Raw genomic sequence first — 20905 nt, 5'->3', positions numbered from 1 at the left:
CGAAGAAAATAAAGTAAAACCACAATTTAAAAGAAATAAACATTGATAAAGATAAACAATGATTGTGAACTTAATAATTTTCTGTCTAATCATGAAATAAATAAATATTTCTTGTAATATTGGAAATAAAATTTTCCCATATGCTGCGAACTTAAATTGAAAAATTTTGAAATCAATCAACTCTAACCTCAATGTTGTATATAAAAGTATATTAATTACTTATTACTTAATTTCAATTAACACATCCAATAAAAAATTTTCATGTAATTATAATATTTCGATCTAGTAATTATGAAATTCCAACAATACATGTCGTTTTAGAATAACCTATACAAAAATTATAATAATTTTTTTGGAAAATCATTCAAAAGATATTTATCTGAAAATTATAGATCCACAATACCTATATTTAACAAAACATACAAGACTACGATTATACGAAACAGTATCTATATAAAAATATGCGAAGCGAGTTAATCGATTTATAGAATATTGGCCTGAAGTGCTCCGTAAAATCATAACCCTGAAAAGTTTGTTTTTATGTGACCGTCTCTGTATCGTAGTATCGTAATCATCCTCGCGTAGTTTTCGTATGCCTGCCACCGGCCCGCCGAAACGACGCGCAAGCCTCAACTCCACGCCGATGTTTCGCACCAGTCGAGTCAGTGCAAGCCAATCCTTCATCAAGCCTTGACCAATGTAACGAACGTCGACGGCATACACTTTGAAAACAACGCGCCACGCGACTACGGAATGCCCAAATAATCAACAAGTATCACCGTGAATTGTATACATCCCCTCCAATAAAAATGGGACAATTTTCGTTTTATTTTTTTGCCGCGAGTGTTACCGTGGTGTGTGCATACTCTTGGCCAAGTGACGAAACCACGACGCGAAGTTCGCAGTTTAAAGATTTCCATACGGATCCGCTGGTAGTTGAAACTAGTAGCGGTTTAGTGCGTGGTTATTCAAAGACAGTTCTAGGACGCGAAGTACATGTTTTTACGGGCATACCATTCGCGAAACCGCCTGTCGATCAGCTCAGGTTTAAGAGACCCGTGCCCATAGATCCTTGGCATGGAATTCTTGACGCCAACAAGTTGCCCAATTCGTGTTTTCAAGAACGGTATGAATATTTCCCGGGCTTTGAGGGCGAAGAAATGTGGAATCCTAATACAAATATTTCCGAAGATTGTCTCTACTTGAATATATGGGTCCCCCAACGCCTGCGCGTTAGGCATCATAATGATAAGAACATAGAAAGGCCCAAAGTACCGGTTTTGATTTGGATTTACGGGGGAGGCTACATGAGTGGGACCGCTACTTTAGATATTTACGATGCGGACCTAATTGCATCAACATGTGATGTCATTGTAGCTTCTATGCAATACCGTGTTGGCTCTTTCGGATTTCTGTATCTAAATCGATACTTTCCTCGCGGAAGCGAAGAAGCTCCAGGAAACATGGGTCTCTGGGACCAAATATTAGCTATACGTTGGATAAAAGAAAATGCGGCCGCTTTTGGCGGAGATCCTGAGCTTATAACACTGTTCGGAGAATCCGCTGGAGGTGGTTCTGTTAGCCTCCATTTAATAAGCCCTGTTACAAAAGGCTTAGCTCGACGAGGTATTCTCCAATCAGGAACTATGAATGCACCTTGGAGTTACATGAGTGGTGAACGCGCTGAGGAAATAGGAAAAGTCTTGATTCAAGATTGCGGTTGCAATGTTTCGGTACTTGAGAGCAATCCTCAACAGGTGATGGATTGTATGAGAGCTGTTGACGCGAAAACAATTTCTCTGCAACAATGGAACTCATATTCGGGTATTCTGGGATTTCCGTCAACCCCTACTATAGATGGTGTACTTATGCCGAAGCATCCAATGGATATGCTGGCCGAAGGTGACTATGAAGATATGGAAATTCTTCTAGGAAGTAACAGAGATGAAGGTAAATTTTATTCACTCAATTCAGTTAATCAAGAAATGTTTGGTTATCTAGTCAAATTGACCCAAAATAATTAATTGTTCAATGGATTGATTGAATTCATTTTCAGATAAGTATTAGTTTTCTCCATTTAGAAATAGGTTAAATATTTCTAGCATATTTTTTTCCAAAATATAGTTTCTCTTTTCAATTGAAATCAGTCAACGAGAAGATGCAAAGATAGAGAACTATCTTCTCGTTTTCTGTGTTTACAGAACAAGGTATACTTTGTTAATCAATTACAAATGTTCAAATCAAGAGATCGCTGTGGCTATTTTATACGTGCGTTACCTCCTGTACTAATCCATTCATTATAGATTAGGGGTTTTTGTTGGTGACTCCGAATAGTGAATGTGAAATTAGTAGGAGATCTAGAAAATGCTCTCTCTAAAAACTAATGGCAAATTCTTTGGTGAATAATCTAATACGTGTTACCGCTTAACCTAGTGGGGTAAATAGCGATATTCATGAGGTGTTCGTGGATCACTCCCGCCCATAAATTGAGTTTAAACACCAGTTTAAAATGACATCGTCTGATGGCATGCAGACTTCCATCAGACTACAAATAATTTTTTACCGGAACTTTATCTTTCAGCCTCTTTTTTCAAATAAATTCGATAACTGATAGGGGTTCTTGTACACTATGAAATCAATAATACTTTCAGAATACCTTCTAAAATTGCTAATTTGCAAAGAAGTTCAACATTCACATTGAAAGATTTCAATAATTTATTTTCAACTATTTTAAATTGTTCTTCGTAAGAATACGTTCTAGCTATTATTGATAAAAGTAACCAGAAACAGGAAACTACAACAGAAATAATACTTCTTTAAAAAAATTCTGTAATGATACACGTACTTTACTGATGTTCTCAGGAAACTATTTTTGAAAACTTTGTACAGCAAGATGTTTTTACCAATAATTACTAAAACTTACAAAGCGTGACTTCTGTCAAAATTATTTTTTTTTTCAAAAAAATTATTTGGTCAATAGTTGAGTAGGGTTGATACAAATAATCGTCATTCTAGGGTACCATACTTAAACCATGTTCAAGATGATTAGACTTTATTCGAATCAATTTGTCTACAATCTACTAGACAAACCTAAAGTTTATAGTAATATAGTATATGCACTAAAATGATTGTCTGCTAATTTTAACAAAAAATTATAAATGTAAGATTCAAGAGAAAGTGAATATATAGAGAATTGATAACGGCAATAAATAGATGTCATCTCTTGGGTCGGCCGGGAGATCTCCTTGAAGCTATTTTTTCATCATTTGCCTATTTAGCCCGTCAATCTTCCATCATTCTGTTGACGTAGTCTCTCCAATATCGTCGTCTCGATCTCTTACTATATTTTGAATTTTCAGCTCTTCTTTTATAGCTTTGCTTCTTATTTGAACTCTTAGGCCCAATCCTTTCTTTAGTTCTCAAGGTTTTCTGCCCTCATCATGTTCTTCGTTTCTGTTGTGTCCACTCAATTTTCCCTGCATATGTGAGTATAGTTCTTACGATTGGCTTCACTATCGGTGGATATAATATATTTTTTTCCATAATTATATGGTCCTGCAGATAGCCAGATATTCTTGAGGCCTTATTCACTTGGGTTCGTACCTCTTGTTGTAAGTTTTTGGCGCTTGTGTTCTCGACTCCTAAGTATGTATATTGCATACACTGATGAAGGAGGTTGTCCTTTACAGCTAATTTACATCTTGTAGACTCTTTTGCTATTACCATTGATTCTGTTTTTCTACATATATCTGCATATTGAGGTTTTCGGTTAGGGTTTGGAAACAATATAGCAAATGCTGCGGGTCATCCTCGTTATCGGCTATCAAGATTTCCTCGTCGACGTAGCATATCTTTATTGATCTTCGTCCCATCTTGAATCCTCCAGAAACAACTTTTACGCTTCCAATCATTTTATCAGTAGCTAAATTGAACAAGAATGGGCTCAGAGTGTCACCTTGTCGAATTCCTGTTGGTACTGGATCTTGTTCGGTAAACACCAGTTGTGTTTTGATCTGCGTTTTGTTGTTAAGCTCTTCTATTACGTTTATGTAATTTACGGGTGTTCTGTGTTCTCAAAGTATATCAATCAGCTATGTCATACTAGAAACTCACCCTATATATTATAAACAGACACGGTTACAAATATTATTAAATATCCATCGAGCTCACATATTTGTTTGAAAAATTTGAACAATCTAATAACAAGGTAATTAAAATAACTGAGTTGGCGAATAGCTAATGTGTCAAGGATATGTCAATTGTGGAATTACCGCTCCGCTGAAACAGATCGTTTAACAGTTGATCTGATTACTCTATACAGATAAACTTATGAACGAATAACTATAATAGTCAAATTATGAAGTGCTGTGGGATCATATTATCTATATAATCGTTATATATAACACTCACAATCAGTTCACCTAAAGAATATCGTGTAATTAGCATAACAAATATTCAATGCAAGTTGTAATAGTTTGTCATACTGATACATTCATATTGGATCACCCAATCTAATGCATGAAGTATTAAGTTCTAAATAGTCAGCACTAAGAAAATAAAATTTGCAGAATTTAGTATTCCTTACACTTACAGACATTCTGGCACAAAGGCTAGAAAAGCCGAAATGGAAAGTAATTCCCTACGGATAAACCGATGAACGAAAAAAATTCATTTACTTGAACTGTTGCTTAATCAGCTAATCTGTTTAAATGACTTTGTGAGTGCCGTTTTTTCAATTATAACTGGAGCATTTTAGCTTGAGATTTTGAATATACATAAACCAAACAATGCCTGAGTGTATGAGGATGGTACGGCTACTTGCAACTCCAGTGTCTTATCAATCAGAGGAATTTGAGTAAAATTTTCAATTGTAAAAATTTGGTGGAAGCCAGATATCTTTAAAATGCTCTTAAAAAATCGGTTAATTGTTATAATGAACCGACCATATATATATATATATATATATATATATATATATATATATATATATATATATATATATATATATATATATATATATATATATATATACAGAACAGAAAAAACATGCCCAAGATTTTAATATCTGAATAGCGTATATTATATTTAAGAATCGAAAGAGTAAATTTCGCAACTTCTGAAAACTGTTTTCACCGTCTTATTAAATTTATTTATTCATTCTCACTTAAATTGCTACAGGCTTTGAACTTGGTGTCAATTCATCACTATTAATGCGTTGAATTGGATAAAATACATCCTGATTACGCATCCTGCCTATTATAATACAAATTCTCCCTTCGATTTCGGGCACAAATAATTTGAAGCCTCATTGAACTGAATTATTGATTTCATATTCAAATTTGATGAACACAATACAATTCGAAGTTTTATATCTTTAAACCTTAAATCATCAGCGAACGAAAAAATTCAAAGCAGAACCGTATTGTTATTTTGGAATTTTTTCTTCATTTTTTCTCGTACAGGTATATCAGAGAATAAATCTTTCGACTTTATTTTCTATATAAGTGGGAAGATGGGGAATAAATACATATTTACTTCATAGAATAATCACTTCATATACAGTGAGCTGTAAAAATGTCGCAAATCATTGATATCTGCTTTAAATTTATCATCTTTTTACATGGTACACGGTGAGTAGTAGTCCAGGAAATGGATTTCAATTGCTAATTTTGGGGCAAATTATTGAATATTAGTTACTTCGTATTGTCCAAAATAAATTTTTAAAGAGGAATGAGAAAAGAATTTCACAGTTTTGGAAAAACGGTAGAAAGTGATAAAAAACTTCAAATTCAAGTGATAGATCCTCAAATTCCGTACCAAAATTATTCTAACTAGAGCTTACGGGATGATACTGAATTTAGAAAAATCATAACTCGAAAAATTGTGATTTTGCACAAAATCAGTCGTTGTTTGAATAATTATGAAATTTATTCCATGAAATATCTTTCTCAATTGTTTGTAACAAATTTATGCCAATAACAAATTTTTATTTTACATCACTATATGCACTATTTCTAATCAAATTGAAATGAAAATAATATGTAATGTTTTGGACATACACGAAATTTTTAATTATAACGTTTCAGCGACTTGTTGTCAAAGTCAAAATTATAATTCCGGAAGATCTAGCCACCCAAACTTTGTAAATGTAAGTGATACCGAAAAACTTCTGTGTAAAATTAAAAAACATATCCTACACGATAAAAGATTTCAAAAAATTATGGATAGTTCTGTTTCCTACACTCATACTAGCTTTGTTAGGGTTAGAGATCCAGAACATGTTCTGTCATCAGAATTATGCGCAGTATAAAATTATGCATTAACGGTGCTAATGAAGTACGTTAATCTAATTTATGTTAGGACCTGGTCAAGGATTATTCATCTGAAGCATATGCATTTTTTTATGTATTCTGACAGAATGTTGTAACTCGTAATAATCTCGTAATAATCTAACTTTCAAATGTATCGAAAGAAAATAATAATAAAAATTAGATTCCAAAGAACATTTACTAAATACTGGTAACTGTGGATTTAAAATAAACAATGTGAGATTGAGTCACATCAATATAACAATTATATTGATTACAATAACAATTATATATTAATATGTAATATCTCAAGTTGGGTTCTACATAAACAACATCATTAAGATTTCAAGTAAATAATCTAATGGCACCAAATTTTGATAGGAACAAAGAATTTTAATATGAGAGCATCTTTAATGAGCTAACAAAGAGAAAATAGAAATATCAATATTGAAAACATGAATGAAAAAATGAATCAAATACTAACTACTGATATGAATACAACGATTAGATCAGGGAAAATGAGGAAAAATTATACTTTGTTAAATTGAGAATTTGTACTGTTGCACATTATCATAGGAAGACACTGAATTTGATGTTGAAAAGCAAAGCACATGACTGTCGAATTAATAGTTTAGGAAGCTATTCTTATGGTTGTCAATCAGCTGGATATTTTGTGGATAACGTCTTACAAACTGTCATTGCCATACTTTCCCAACTAGACAACATCGTCGATATATTTCACGTCGAACTATGGCGTTCTCTAAGAATCTTGCGTTTTATGGTGGTAATTCCGTTTACCCTTCGAACTTATATGGAATATGGTGAAGAGGAGACTGTGTTATATGCACCACCTACAGACACCCTGGCACAGTTAATCCATGAAATTAAATTTATTTGGAACAATCACATTCATAAAACACATTTTTATCTGTTGTTCCTAAAGCATTATATTTGAGTATAGTATAATTTCGATTATTTTGTCTACTCTTGAGCTCTTCTTGAGAAGCTGGGGATCAGCTCTCATACCATATCTTTGTCGTTATGCCCAATTTTTTGCTCATTTACATATCAATTTTATCCACGTTTCCCAATGCAGTTTATCACATCCTAAATTCCCAGCTGTTCTCAAATATTCTGAATCGTCATTCTATATCCAAGGCTTAATCGCTTGATTGTTTTTAGCGGTTTCGTTTCATTCGTCCTCATTGATTTTTTTGTTGATATTTTGGTTTTTTTGTTGTATACGTGTTAATACGCATGTTTTGTAGGTTCTCGCCTTGCTTCGAATACTGAAACATTTTTTTTCATATCATTTTTCTCAATTATCTGCCGATCAATGATGCTTTTATCGCTTGAATAGGTATCAAATCTCTTTCATTTGATATTACTACTTCAAGGCGATTGAATTTGATTTGTTTCTTGTATTATGGTTTTATCTACAACCAAATGGGAGAGATTATCTAATTTTCTCACTTATCAGAAACAAAACTGTTGTATTAGAAAATCTCAATCAATATTCTTATCTACGTAGCAGTCGGTAGCTGAAAAAGTTGGAAAAACCATTCCTCAAAGAACACCAACTCATTATTAATATCGATTGCAATCAATATGACAGTATGCTTTAGTTTAGTCAGTAACTTTCCGACTTATCTTATAGTTATATTGCTAACATAGAAAATAATTTATTTATCTCAAAGGCAATGTCGGAAGTAAATACGTGATGTGATTACAAAATAAGTATGATTCTTATAATGTATAATTAAGTAATGTTTGAATTATTAGAATTTAGTGTTTGATAAATTATAATGGGAAACTAGTGCTAAAAGTGTAATTTCAAACTTTTTTGCTCTCTATTTCAATATATGAAAATTTCAAATCTATTATGACTTAGGGGGTATGACAGTACTAAAAACTTTCAATTGAAAAGAAGTAGCTATTCTAGTATCAAGGACGACAAATTGTCTACTATAGTCATGCCTGAGAATTTATAGCTGAGGCACAGCAAGAGTAAATATGCCATTTTTCGTCGAAGCACATACTGTGCATTTTTTCGCCGATATATGAGGTGTTTGAAGAAGGTGATCCCGTCTATAGGATAGATGGAAAACTGGAAAATATTTGGGGTTTGCTCAGTAAAAGTTCTTCGTAACGCTATCCGTATTCAAGATAAAGGATGTTGGAGGAAAAGTTGTATACATTTTTGACCATTTTGCCGCAACTACTGACAACATTGTACTGAAATTTTATACGAATATGTTTTGGAAGCTGATACATCTAATGAATTTGTTTGACTCTCATAGAGGGCTCGTACCAAGTAGTATTGAACATAACTTCTAGCTCTAACTAGCTTCATTTATCTTACGCCAAAAAGGTACTCTTGATAAAACTCGATACTGTGTACCATTTTCGGAATATTTTGATTTGAAATTTATGAAGTAGTAACCGATGCTGGTATGAAGTAATGATAAATGTATTAAACAAAAAATTACAAGATGGAAATTTCAAAAAAAGGCTTATAACATAAAATAGAGTTCAATTAGAGTTGTTCAAAATTTCCTCAGTTTTCACGAATATACCAGTCTCTCTTTTTTACTGAAAAATCCATTAATCTTCTAAGCGATTGAGAGCCAGCTATGAGGTCATTTCAAATTCTTCAGGTGAATTTACCTCAGTAGCATAAACTTTTTCTTTAAGATAAGACCAAATTGTGTATTACAAGGGATTAAAATCGTATGACCCAGAAGGCCAGTGAATCGGAGCTTCTGAACCTCTACCATTCCATCGATTTGGAAAATGGTTACTCAACCCATTATAGGACACCTTCTATCAAAATGCGGTAGAACTCCATTTATAAAGTTCTTTTCATAGTTCGTAGTAGGATAATAAATAAGCATCCAAGGACCTCTTCCCACAGATAGGCCTGTCGCGCCTCACTTCAAATTACTAGGCCGATGTTGTTTAAAAACCGATCATACACTATAATTTGAACGATTTTGACATCACTAGTGTGAGTACTGGCACAGATGATGTGGCATGCAGTTCCATTCTCTTAAATGCAACAGCGGCACTTCTGGTCTTCCATGATATTCATGATGGCGTCTTAGATAACGTGTCCGTGTCCATTTATCAGATTTAAGCTGAAAGACATGTACAACCAAAGATAAATGTTGAAAATAATTCAATACAAGAATGTCATAAGCGAAGACCACTCAAGGTGAGAAACAAAAACATTGATCCAATAATCCTTAATATAAAAAATCACTTGGGAATTTGCATTTATAATTTGTGACAGGTTTTTATTGAAATCGAAACTGTACATCAAGTTTTAATTAAAACGATCACAAATCGATAGATTGGACAAAGGCAATGAATTATCGTCTGATCCCACATCGTCAGTAAATTTTCTTTATTTTTGTTTTATATTATATTATCAATTAATATGATCTATCAGTTAATTAAACGTTGCAGATCTAAATATTTCCGTAGCAATAACCAAAAGTCCAACAATTATTTTGTTGATAATTCCACAGAATAAGTATTGGTAATTTATAAGCAGCAAAGTAAAAGGTTTATTTCAAAAATATGTTACGCTACTTCAGTAGATATCTCCGTGTTGGAAGGCACTAAATTAAACTCACATATATTCACAATACATATATAAATCGCGATTTTGACGACAAATCGAATAAAAACTTTCTTGGTTAGTCACGCAACAAGATGGTAGTTAGCTCTGCAATTTTGCTTACTCAGATGCGTCTATGACAGACCTTAACACCGTTTCGTGTCGATGTCAATTTCCAGCAAAATTCAATAAAATTCAAGTAGGTATGTACTACGTCATTATGCAAATAACTATATCGGATATGTTTAAAAGTGTTTCAGTGATGAATGTAAAACAAGTAAATTTAATTATCTAATTCTTTATTATTTACCATCATTATGAACGACGTAATAAAAATGTACGTGTACTGAACGGCTATAAAATGGACAACCGTGAAATTTATGTGCTATGCTGATGACGCCGCGCTTCTCTTGTTGCTTAGAATGGATAATATCGATTCGACTGCATTGCCAAATCAATTAATATGATAATTTCGGTCCATAAAAGTAAATACACGCCACAATGGAACACTCCATTTAGATGCAAACTGAAAATTGGAGGCAAAGTTATCCAGCAGGAAATGGAGTTCAAATACTTACAGATAAAGATCTCCGGTTGTTGCAATGTCAAATTGATGGGCAGTCTGCAGAAGCAACAATGTTTAAATAACACTGTAATATTGATTTATTTATCAAGGCACAAATTTATACTTTTTGTGATGAGGCGTTTAGCCGAGGCAACTAAGCAGACTAGTGGTAATTTCAATTGAAACAGTTTGGATTTAATTTAGGAGAAGTCTTAGGTAATAAAATCCACCCTCTTTGTTTAAAAAGGAAACACCACCGTTAAGTCAGCAGCTGATTTGACATATTTTATGAGAGCAGGAAATTTGTCGCATATCTCATTTATTCTAGCGTTGAAAAAAGTAAAATTTTATGGCCATCCAAGAGAATACCAGGATTTTGTCAATAAAATAAAGAGAAAGATTGAGCCATAAATTGGAAGCCTTTATAAATTATAGATAATAGATTACATAGGAGAATGGAAAGCTAAACTCAATCTTTAGGAGTGGTCCAATCACAAGAAAGGATTTCCTTGATTTTCATGCCATTTTACAAAGATGTTTGGATATCAACTAGGATGAAATATATATTTTATCATTTATAACAATGAAGATACAACATGACCATTCAATGAAACTACTAAGAGACAAGGACCATGATCGCGGATATAAATATGAACACTACATTATAATCAGAAGCTAAGGTGATAGAAAGAGTATATCGATTGAAAATGCAGTAGAAAGTAGAAAGAAAGATATAATCAGCAAGACTTTAGAAGAAATAAAAGATAGCAGTATAGCTATGAAATAATCAATATACGATGACTCATTCATTTTATTAAAAAACGTAGTGGAAAATGTTGAAGAATATAGGGTCTAGTGAAATGAAATTAAAATGATGCTTCGGCTTTCATCAACTTTTCGGAGGTCGCGTGAGGACTTTCACTCCGCAGCTTTATTATTTATTGGATAAGTCCAGAGTGCTCTTTCATTTCCGGCTTCACTCAGTAGTAGTTTTTTGAAATAATTTATTGTCACCTAGAACAGTTAGAACAGACATTCGTCGCAATTGGTGTAGTTATTTTATGTGTGTAGTGTTTGTGAACTTTCAGTCCGCGTGCTATCTTTCATGTTATTGCTTTTACGCTTATAAATATTAACTTGAGCATTCTTTTTATTGTATTTCATGCCGGTTTATTCAAAAGTGAGCAATTTATTCTTTTTTAAAAGGTTAGAGAAGCAGCACAGTTAATTGCACAAATTAATGTCTGAGTGTTTAGCTGAGGATGAAAAAGATTAGGGCTTGATGATGTTTATTCAGATGAGTCAAAAGATAATGTGAAAATCTCAGAAATTGTTAGTGACAACGATCAGGACATTACGGAATCAGAGGCCAATAAAAAAAACTCATATCAGCCCGGTGTTCATTGGCAAAGACGGCACTACCATTTGGTCTGAATATAAAACTCCCAGACGTGGAAGAACACGGAAAGAAAATCTTATCAAACATTTTCCTGGTGTGAAACCATCTAGAAAAAATTTAACAGATTTCTCTTCCTAAATATTATTGTTACATACGTCAATCAACACATAGAATCATAACAGGAAAATTATCAGAGACAAAGAGATGCCAAAGCCACGAATTTACTTGAGATTAAAGCATGGATTGGTCTTCTCTATTTAGTAGTGTTCTAAATTCTAATCCTCTCAATCTTGAGGAACTTTGGAAGAAAAATGGTATTGGTGTAGAATTATTTCGACTAACGATATCGCAACCAAGATATTGTTTTTTATTACTATATGTGAGGTTTGAGGATTTGAAAACTTCATACCACACACCGAAGTCGAAAAACTAGATTCGTTTTGTGGAAGATGTAGTTTCCGTCAATATATTCTTAGCAAACCTGTTAGATATGGAATGAAGGTATTTGCATTGATGGATACAATAACATTTTATATTGTTAATTTGGAGCAAACATACCTAACCAAAAGACTCTGGAGGAAACATTACTGTTAATAATTAGTTTACTAGTTTGCGAATACTTGGAAATCTGAAAAAAGATATTAACCTAATTCTTTTGGGTACAATAAAAAAAAACAAAGGAGTTATATCATAAACTTTCTTGACCAGCAAATCGATGTGCATAGTTTGCATTTCAACTAAGTGCTACGTTAGTGTGATATATTTCAAAGAAAGGGAGGAATGTTTCACTAGTATAAAGAAATACTCGCAGATACCCGATAGTAATATTACATTAGTTACTCAAACTTGGTGGCATTAAAACTTCTGTTGTCAATACGACAACAAATCCACCTGAAATATTCAAAGAAGCGAGCTCTCACAAACTTTGGCATTCCAACTAATTAGGGGAATCTTGGGACTGCAAGCACCTTCTTCCTCAATAGAGGATACGACACGCGGACGCTATGCCTTTTGTGACTGGAAGAAAAACAGACCAACACAATTTTCTTGTGTAAATTGTGAAATATTTAACTGCTTGGAACATTCATTACATGTTTGTCGTGACTGTTCCATCTATGAAGACGAAAGCGAATAACATTATGACACAATGCTTAGTCTTGTTTTGTTTACTTTATTTATGTACTTTTTTACAATATATGTGTTTATTATTGTTTATTAAGTTATCTGATACCTTTTTTTATTTAAAAAGTTCAGGTTAGGAAAAACTCTACATGTTTATATTCATGTCCTGGCTGTTTATATGTGGGGCGATATATATACATTAGGAAAACACAATATGCATACAGAAAGTATGAAATTCATTCACGGAAATAACAGTGCAAAAAAGTCGGGAAAAGTCTGGATTTTAAGATGTATTGCCCACACAGGTGATCATTTTCGTTGTAAATTATAAGAAAAAAAAAAAGGCAAATACAGACAAGCTTGGTTGTTATCGTATTTTTAACATTTACCAGTTTTATATTCATTTGGTCAGAAATTTTCTGTTTCCACATCTTGTGTCAATTTCAATTGAGTCCCTAGAAAAATTCGCACCAGCATGCTAAAAATCGCATACTGCTAGGAAATCCATATTTTATATGCCCTAATTTCAAAACGATTCATTCCATCTAAAATTTCCATAATGATTTATAGACTGGTTGAATTTAATATTAAAGACCTTATATCGAAACTCTGATTAAATTCTGTGAAATACCCACACCAGCACGCTGAATGTGTATGTTTCGGGAAAATATAACGATGTTGACATGTTTGTTGAGCTTATGTGAGTGTTTCATGGGAGTTATTTAACATTCCGTGTATGAGATTGATAGTGATTTCAACTAAATTTAAAATTGACAGAAGAAATGGGGGTTCATACAAATAGTTTCGTTATAGTTAGATATATACCGGAAAAAGTGAACAGAAGTTCTAGACGTACTGACATTGTTATTTCACAGAATTTAAATAAAATTTTATCTATGTGGTGTGATAATAAATTCAACTAGCTTTCAGGAGAGGAGGAGTATCTAATTGAATCCAATCGTGAATCGTGATCTTATTTTTGAGTTGGGGCCTAAAGTTGCCGACAAACTTAGTTTTGTGGAATGGCGCAATGTCTTCAAGTTAGTAAATGAATCAACGCGTCTGGCAACCAAACCTAACAGTTAATTCTCGTAAAATTAATCGTCTATGCTCATAAAATATATATTTAATTTACAAATCACGCCAAAGTTTATGGAATGGTTCACGGTGAACTTTTTATTGTCAAACTTCATATTCATGCATAACAAATGCTCACTATTTGTTGAACATTTCATATATTAGAATCGGCTTAACTCGACAAAAATATTTGTCAAGCCACAATTTAGGATACCCTACGTGCATTTACCCAACAACTGGATATATTAAGAATTCAATCATAATACCTTAGGAGATTAGGGCCATAAGCTTAAATAATTATTGAAAATATATTGTAAACTATTATAACACTTCATTTATACATAACGTGGATATCATTGCTACTGGTGCAAATATTTCATTATAGTAGAATAAATATTTTTGGTGTGAGAGCGAATCTCACTATTAATAGGGGAGCCCAAGCGGAAATTTCGAGATTTACTAAAGCGCGGCAGAATAATATACAGGGAGATACCTTGTACCCGTTAACGTACCTTCACCAAATATATACCCCGTACATAAGGTCGCCAGTGAAGGATATAGGATCAAATTAGTAAAAAAAATTAATCATCAGAAATTCTCGAGCGCGTCAGATTAAGGAAGGCTGAGTTAGTTACATGCTAAAAACTGTGATTTCAATAATCTGACAATTTGAGAGTGATATTAATTTGAAGTGTGTATTTTGTGGTAAAACTCTTTACAAAAAACAATTAAATTTACATTAGAAACATCAAACTTTTTTGTCTGATTAGGCGAATCCCTCTAGATAATCGTCAGATTATGAGATAGCACGTTTAGAACCTGAAGATGAACCATATGTATCTTAATTTGATGTGCTTGATTATTTCAAAATGGTGAATTTTTTTTGCACAGTGAATGACAGCTTTTTTGGTGTACTTTACACTCCCTTAGAAAATCTGACGCGATCGATTAAATTTTTTTTTAATTTTCAACCACCCTCATTCAGCAAACGATCAGATCAACATACATATTAAAAAATAATAAAAAATCATATCTGACGCGCTCAATAATGTCCATGCAACAGTATTTTTTTACATACTTAAAAATCTATAGCCAGTCTCCACACTGATGAAAAGGTATATATTAGTTTTTTTTCTTCTTATCATCTAAGCTATGCAACCCAATAGGTCTCTATGATGCTCGAGTAAACCCCCATTTAGCATCGTGGGCTTCCCTCCTATATTTATTGCGTCCTCTCACTTATTAGATTTCTCGTGGTTTTAATACCATAATGAGAAATAGGAAATTTTGACCAATCTGTTTGTAGAATAAGATGATAATTATATATTCAGAAATCTTTTTGATATTCAATTACAATATTTTGATTGAGTTTCGTTCATCTCTTTTAGTTTCTAAGGTCTTACAACTTTAAGGTTTATTTCATCATCTATTATATCATAGGTGATAACTTTTTAGTCTCTACGTCCCACAATTTATATTCTTTTTGAATTGAGATGACTGAAAGATTTTCTATCTATTTATGCTAATGAGCTATATGGAGCTGTGCATTATGTCTAGTTCCATACGCTGTTTTTTTATTTATTAGGGCTTTGGAACCTTATATCGTTTATATATTCCAACATAAGTAGCGTCATGCATGACATTCACAGTTGAAACTCAACTTGGCACGGCCAAAAAAATGTAGCTAGTATATTATACCTAAACAAACCCTCTTGAAAATGTGAAAAAAGGATGCGAAGATAACAAGGTAGTAAAAGATAATGAATAAGTACAAGATATGAAGAGGAAACGTGATCATAAATAAACTGGACAATAAGAATTGCAAGATAGATACTTTCATTAGAACACAGGAGTTTCTAATGTGTTGAAGAAATCGAGATTTTCTCTATGTTTCTCAATGGCACTAGAACAAAGATGAGCTAAGGAGAGTTACTGGTATGCTTACTGGACACTGTCCGGTGAACTATCACCTGAAGAACATTGGGGAAACTCTCGACAGTTCCTTCTGCTTCTACAAAGAACCAATGAAAACCGCGTGCGAGTGCGAGGCAATCCATAAACAGAGACTACGATACTTACATTCAAGCTTTTTAAAGCCAGAAGAGGTAAGTCGCATATCCCTCAGGCAGGTAGCTCACTTTGAAGTCGTTGCTAATTAACTACTTTGAAGTAAAGTAGGTGATTTTATCAGTTTTCGTAAAGGTAAATGATAATTCACTATAAATTATAGGTTTGCTGCAAAATTAACTATCTTTCTCATCAATTTAATTTACTTTCATTATTTATGTTTCTGTAATGATTTGTATGAATGCTTCTGATTGATGTTATTTTCACCTATCACAAATTTTATTTATGTCACATGTATTAAAGTACGAAAAGAGGCTTCTATTGAAATATTCACTTATAATCAATCACCAATAATCCATGTTTCAAATTAATTATAATATTTATTAATAAAATCAAATTTTCTATTTCTATCTCTTATTTCGACTCAAAACTAGTGCAACATAGTGGTAATTTGAATTTAAAATTGAAGGAAATATTCAGTCGAAATAATATCAGGTTGAGGTTAATCGTTAAGGATTTCATAAAGTTACTTGGATGAAAAGCGAAAAATCTTTCAAACGATACACGATACAGATATTCCATAGACTGAATCACTTGACTTTAAAGATAGTAAAAATAATTATATCAGAACTAGAACACACTCAATACAAAAATAAACGTTTCTATTGCTTCCCTATGGTGCTTGTCAGTTTTAATACAGCGATTTGTAAAGTGAAAAGTGTCATATCTCCTAATTTATGTAATAGATTTTCTGGGTTATAATTAATAAAAAGGCTCTCTTGATTTCTCTATACAATATTTTTTTTCGCCAATTCAGTGAACTGGATATTAGATAAATATTTTTCTTAACATCAGTACTATGTAAGTTCAAAACATAGCAACAATAGTACAAGACAGAAAAGCAATATACTCTTATTATCATAGTTATATAAGTTAAAGAATCAACAACTGGGTCATTATTTCTATTTAACTACTCTCACAATACTTATTGATCTATTGTGAATTATTAAAGAGGAAAATTGAAAAGTTTCCCTAATGTTATGTTCATACTCGTCACTATAAATTCCAGTTATATATTAATGAAAATAAACCAACAAGGCGTTCCCAATCAATGTTATAAATTTCTAGGTTATGTTCTTGGTTTCAAAGCGTCATAAATTGATTTGTTTAGTTTTGATTGAATTAGCAATTTCGCGACAGGATTTTTATTTAAATTTTCAATTACTTTAATACCTCATGTTCTTTCCAAACTCTAAACAAATGGATCTATTTGATGTTTTAATATTCTATTTTTGATTGGAAAGGCTCACATGATCCATAACATTTAATTGGAGTAGGCACAGTACTACAATAAATATTTTTTGTACTCAGACCTAATTTTAAAACTTGATATTAACAATTTCCTTCTGCTCACCAAAAAATACTCCTTTTTGCCATCTATTCAAATATTCTTGGATCTTCATTATATTTAAATTCCATTCTGAATTTTTCCCCAAAAAATTCTAATATAGAATAAGCTTCATTTGTATATTATGCGAAATCAATTCCTTGATCAGACATTCTGTTTGTTTAGGATCATCATTGAATTTTCTATCAATGCAAAAGTGTAAGTTAAGTTAACTGTGTAGTAAAAGATCAAAACAAAGCTTTGATACATTTATTTTAAATCGTTCTGATACATTTAGATTATGAAATTTGAGGTTGTCAAATTTGATTGTTTCCAACCAGCGCTAATTGTTTTTATTAGTCTTATGTCAGAAGTAAATCACTTATGCTCGATATGAGGAGTTGATAGATTTTTCATCGAATAATCTGTTATTGAACTGGAATAAGTTGATTTGTTGTAAGCACATGATTGTTTGAGCATGAAAATTCAGTCCGTATTTTCGTTCAAAATAATATATTTTCATTTTACAGTAAGCTATCTCAAACTTTATTTCATATTTCATTTATATCAGTTTTTCTATTTTTGGTATTGGGCTGGTGGGCTGAACCGGGTTATCTATTGGTCCTTATTTCTTTCGCGGGTATTTAACAGCTGAGCTGTATTTGGAACATCTTCGTATGGCTAGGCTTCTAATTTCTGCATTTTTGGATCCAAATATAAGGGTAAACTTAATCCCCAGTATTTGGACACAACATAATGGTGCACCACCATATTATGGTCTCAATGTATTGATGATGAAATAAGTCGTATAATTTCGCAGATTATCAAAAACTCTAAACCTCCAAATCGTTTCAATTATTTCTTTGAAATTACGAAATATTCATCAAAAATCCAAATAGGTTAGATTGGATCAAGTAGCTTTATGTAAGTTTTCTATTTGTTTGTGAATTAAATTCAAATACAGCTAATTTATTTTCTACTGAGAAAATATTCATTTTATTATAATTAATATGAGCACAAGAGTTTTTTTTTCACATTTTTAATAATAAATACCTTGGTTAAAACGTTTAGCTGTGGACACTTACTCACTTTTTGTGAGGCCTTCGTTAGTGGTGAGGTTTTTCTGGATTTTTTAGATAACATTTTAGAGACTACATTACAAATACTTTTTCCTAATGTTAATCATTCAAATGAGATACATCTATCAATTTTTTACCATTTCACACGTTCACAGTTAGAATATTTCTATGATTAAATGATGATTAAAAATCATAAATGAATGAAAAGACCTTATAAGAGTTTCAATATGTCGAAAAATATAATAATTAGAATTTGAGGATAATATGTGCGAATATCTGTGGATGTAACATGTGCTTGAGTTGTATTATTATTGTATTATTTCTCAATAATTCCAATAAAGAAAGGGGTTTTTGATATTAATATTTCTTTAAAACTTTGACTTGATAATGGAATTCGTTACTTCTCCATATCATAATCCAACGATTGGAATATGTTACATTTAAATGTTGCCTAGGAGTTCGACTGAAGTATACTTCAAGTAGTCTTCAAGTAGTTTAGGGAGATCAGAAAACTGGTGTAAATCAATAATTTTCTTTAAAGAAGAAACAACATTGAAGACACCGCAATCCTCAACTAATTAATTTTAAATCTTTTTCGTTATACTTTCATAGATAATTTACATTGTACTTTGACCAAGACCACAACTGTAAAGAGAGTGGTTTGTTTTACTTGTGAAAATACTAGGTATAATCTGAAGAGTAACTAAAAAGCAACGCTGAGCTTTATTATTGTCAAAATGTATCACATTTTGATTTGTTTGTTTTATATTCTGAATTTTATCTTGGTTTTGAGTTGTACTAGTGTTAAAGCCAGGCGACGTTAAGTTTTTCCTTCTGGTTAATAGCCTGATTTTAGTTTAATACATGTGTTAATTCACGGTTATTGTGATATGCAATAAGATTCTTTCTCCACTGTGTTCTTTCCTAATATCGGAATACACCTCCAAACTGATGAAACGTAAAACTAACTGGAGAATCCAATTTATTTTATCTTAGTATATGTATTTTATTTTGACCAGAATATATATATATATATATATATACCACGAAGCCGTTAAATTTCTGTACAAAATCGTTACAATGTAACTCTTTATAATAGCCGAAAAAAACAACAAACTGTGACTAACTGTAATGACAGTAATAATACAATTAATAGACTGGTACATATAACGATAGCATCCAAGCAAAGTCCTATGAATTGAATAATGACCCTATAATATAAACTATGTCTCATCAAGCTTGTTAAGATTACAAGAACAACTAATTTAATGTAACAAACAAGAACCCACGAACGAAACTGCGAATTTGAAAATTTTCTAATGGCAAACATCTATCTTAGAATTTCAATTTTTTATTTTAATCGATTACGTATGCGGAAACTTAGGTATAACTGTAAAGTATGATACGAGAATAAATAAAAACATCACTCCCATATTATTTTGCTGTTATTTTATATATAATATATGCTATATACTTCGTAATATCACCTAAAAATTAATTTTATGCGATGAAGAACTAAAGATTCTAGGGTTTCAAAAACGGGAAATACTTTATTCTACGAACTTTGTTTCTAGAAACTCCTATTACTAATTACAAACGTGACAACCGACGGAAGTTTTCCTAGTTAGCATTGACGTTCTCAGCGCTTTCGGGAACCAAAGGGTAACAAGCAGAAAAAGTGTGTACTTCCTCCACTCCTAGATATACCAATACAAGGTGAGGATTTGTTATTCTACATCTGCTTTCATTTGGAAAAATTTCGGAGTCGAGTTTGGATTGATGATAACATCATCGATGGTGAGGACCAAGTGTAGGAATTACTTGCTAGGATTATTTCTTAGGATAATTCCTTTAATTAGATTTTTTTTATTAGGAGCTGGTACATTTAGTCCAAAGGAATATTTCCTTTGTTATTTATCTTCACTATTGGAAATAATGAAGATTTTCCTAAATTAATGACAAATGAGTTTCTCAGTGTTTGAAAGCTGTAGTTCAATGGTAATTCTTCAAAATAGAGATTTGATTGGTTAACTTCTTCCGACAACTACTGGTACTGATACATATTTCGGATGATCACCTTCCATTGCCAGACAGGGTTTAAGTGGTATCTATTTTTGAGTACAGTATAGTTTCGGACTTCACTTAGCGTAAGTCAATAACGCAAAAAAATTTGACCTTCAGGGAATTAAAAGTGAACAATTGCAATTCCATAGTAGGAGTAAAAGGTTTACAAGCCGTGCTATTTATATTCGTTTCTAATTTACTCTTTTTATCCGATG

At 32.2% G+C, this 20905-nt stretch overlaps 1 protein-coding gene across 1 annotated transcript in view; it reads left to right on the top strand.

Moving 5' to 3' along the window:
- Window positions 1-664: 664 nt before the first annotated feature.
- The window catches only part of LOC130901497 (acetylcholinesterase), a 298152-nt gene continuing 277911 nt past the window's right edge, over window positions 665-20905 (top strand). The window contains exon 1 of the mRNA XM_057812932.1: window positions 665-1950. Within this exon, the coding sequence (XP_057668915.1) occupies window positions 810-1950 (1141 nt within the window). The 5' untranslated portion in view covers window positions 665-809. The remainder of the gene's footprint in view (window positions 1951-20905) is intronic.

Source organism: Diorhabda carinulata, chromosome X, assembly GCF_026250575.1.
Source record: "Diorhabda carinulata isolate Delta chromosome X, icDioCari1.1, whole genome shotgun sequence".
Classification (NCBI taxonomy): domain Eukaryota; kingdom Metazoa; phylum Arthropoda; class Insecta; order Coleoptera; family Chrysomelidae; genus Diorhabda; species Diorhabda carinulata.
Note: the sequence above shows the minus strand (reverse complement) of the source record. Positions and strands in the feature narration are given on the sequence as shown.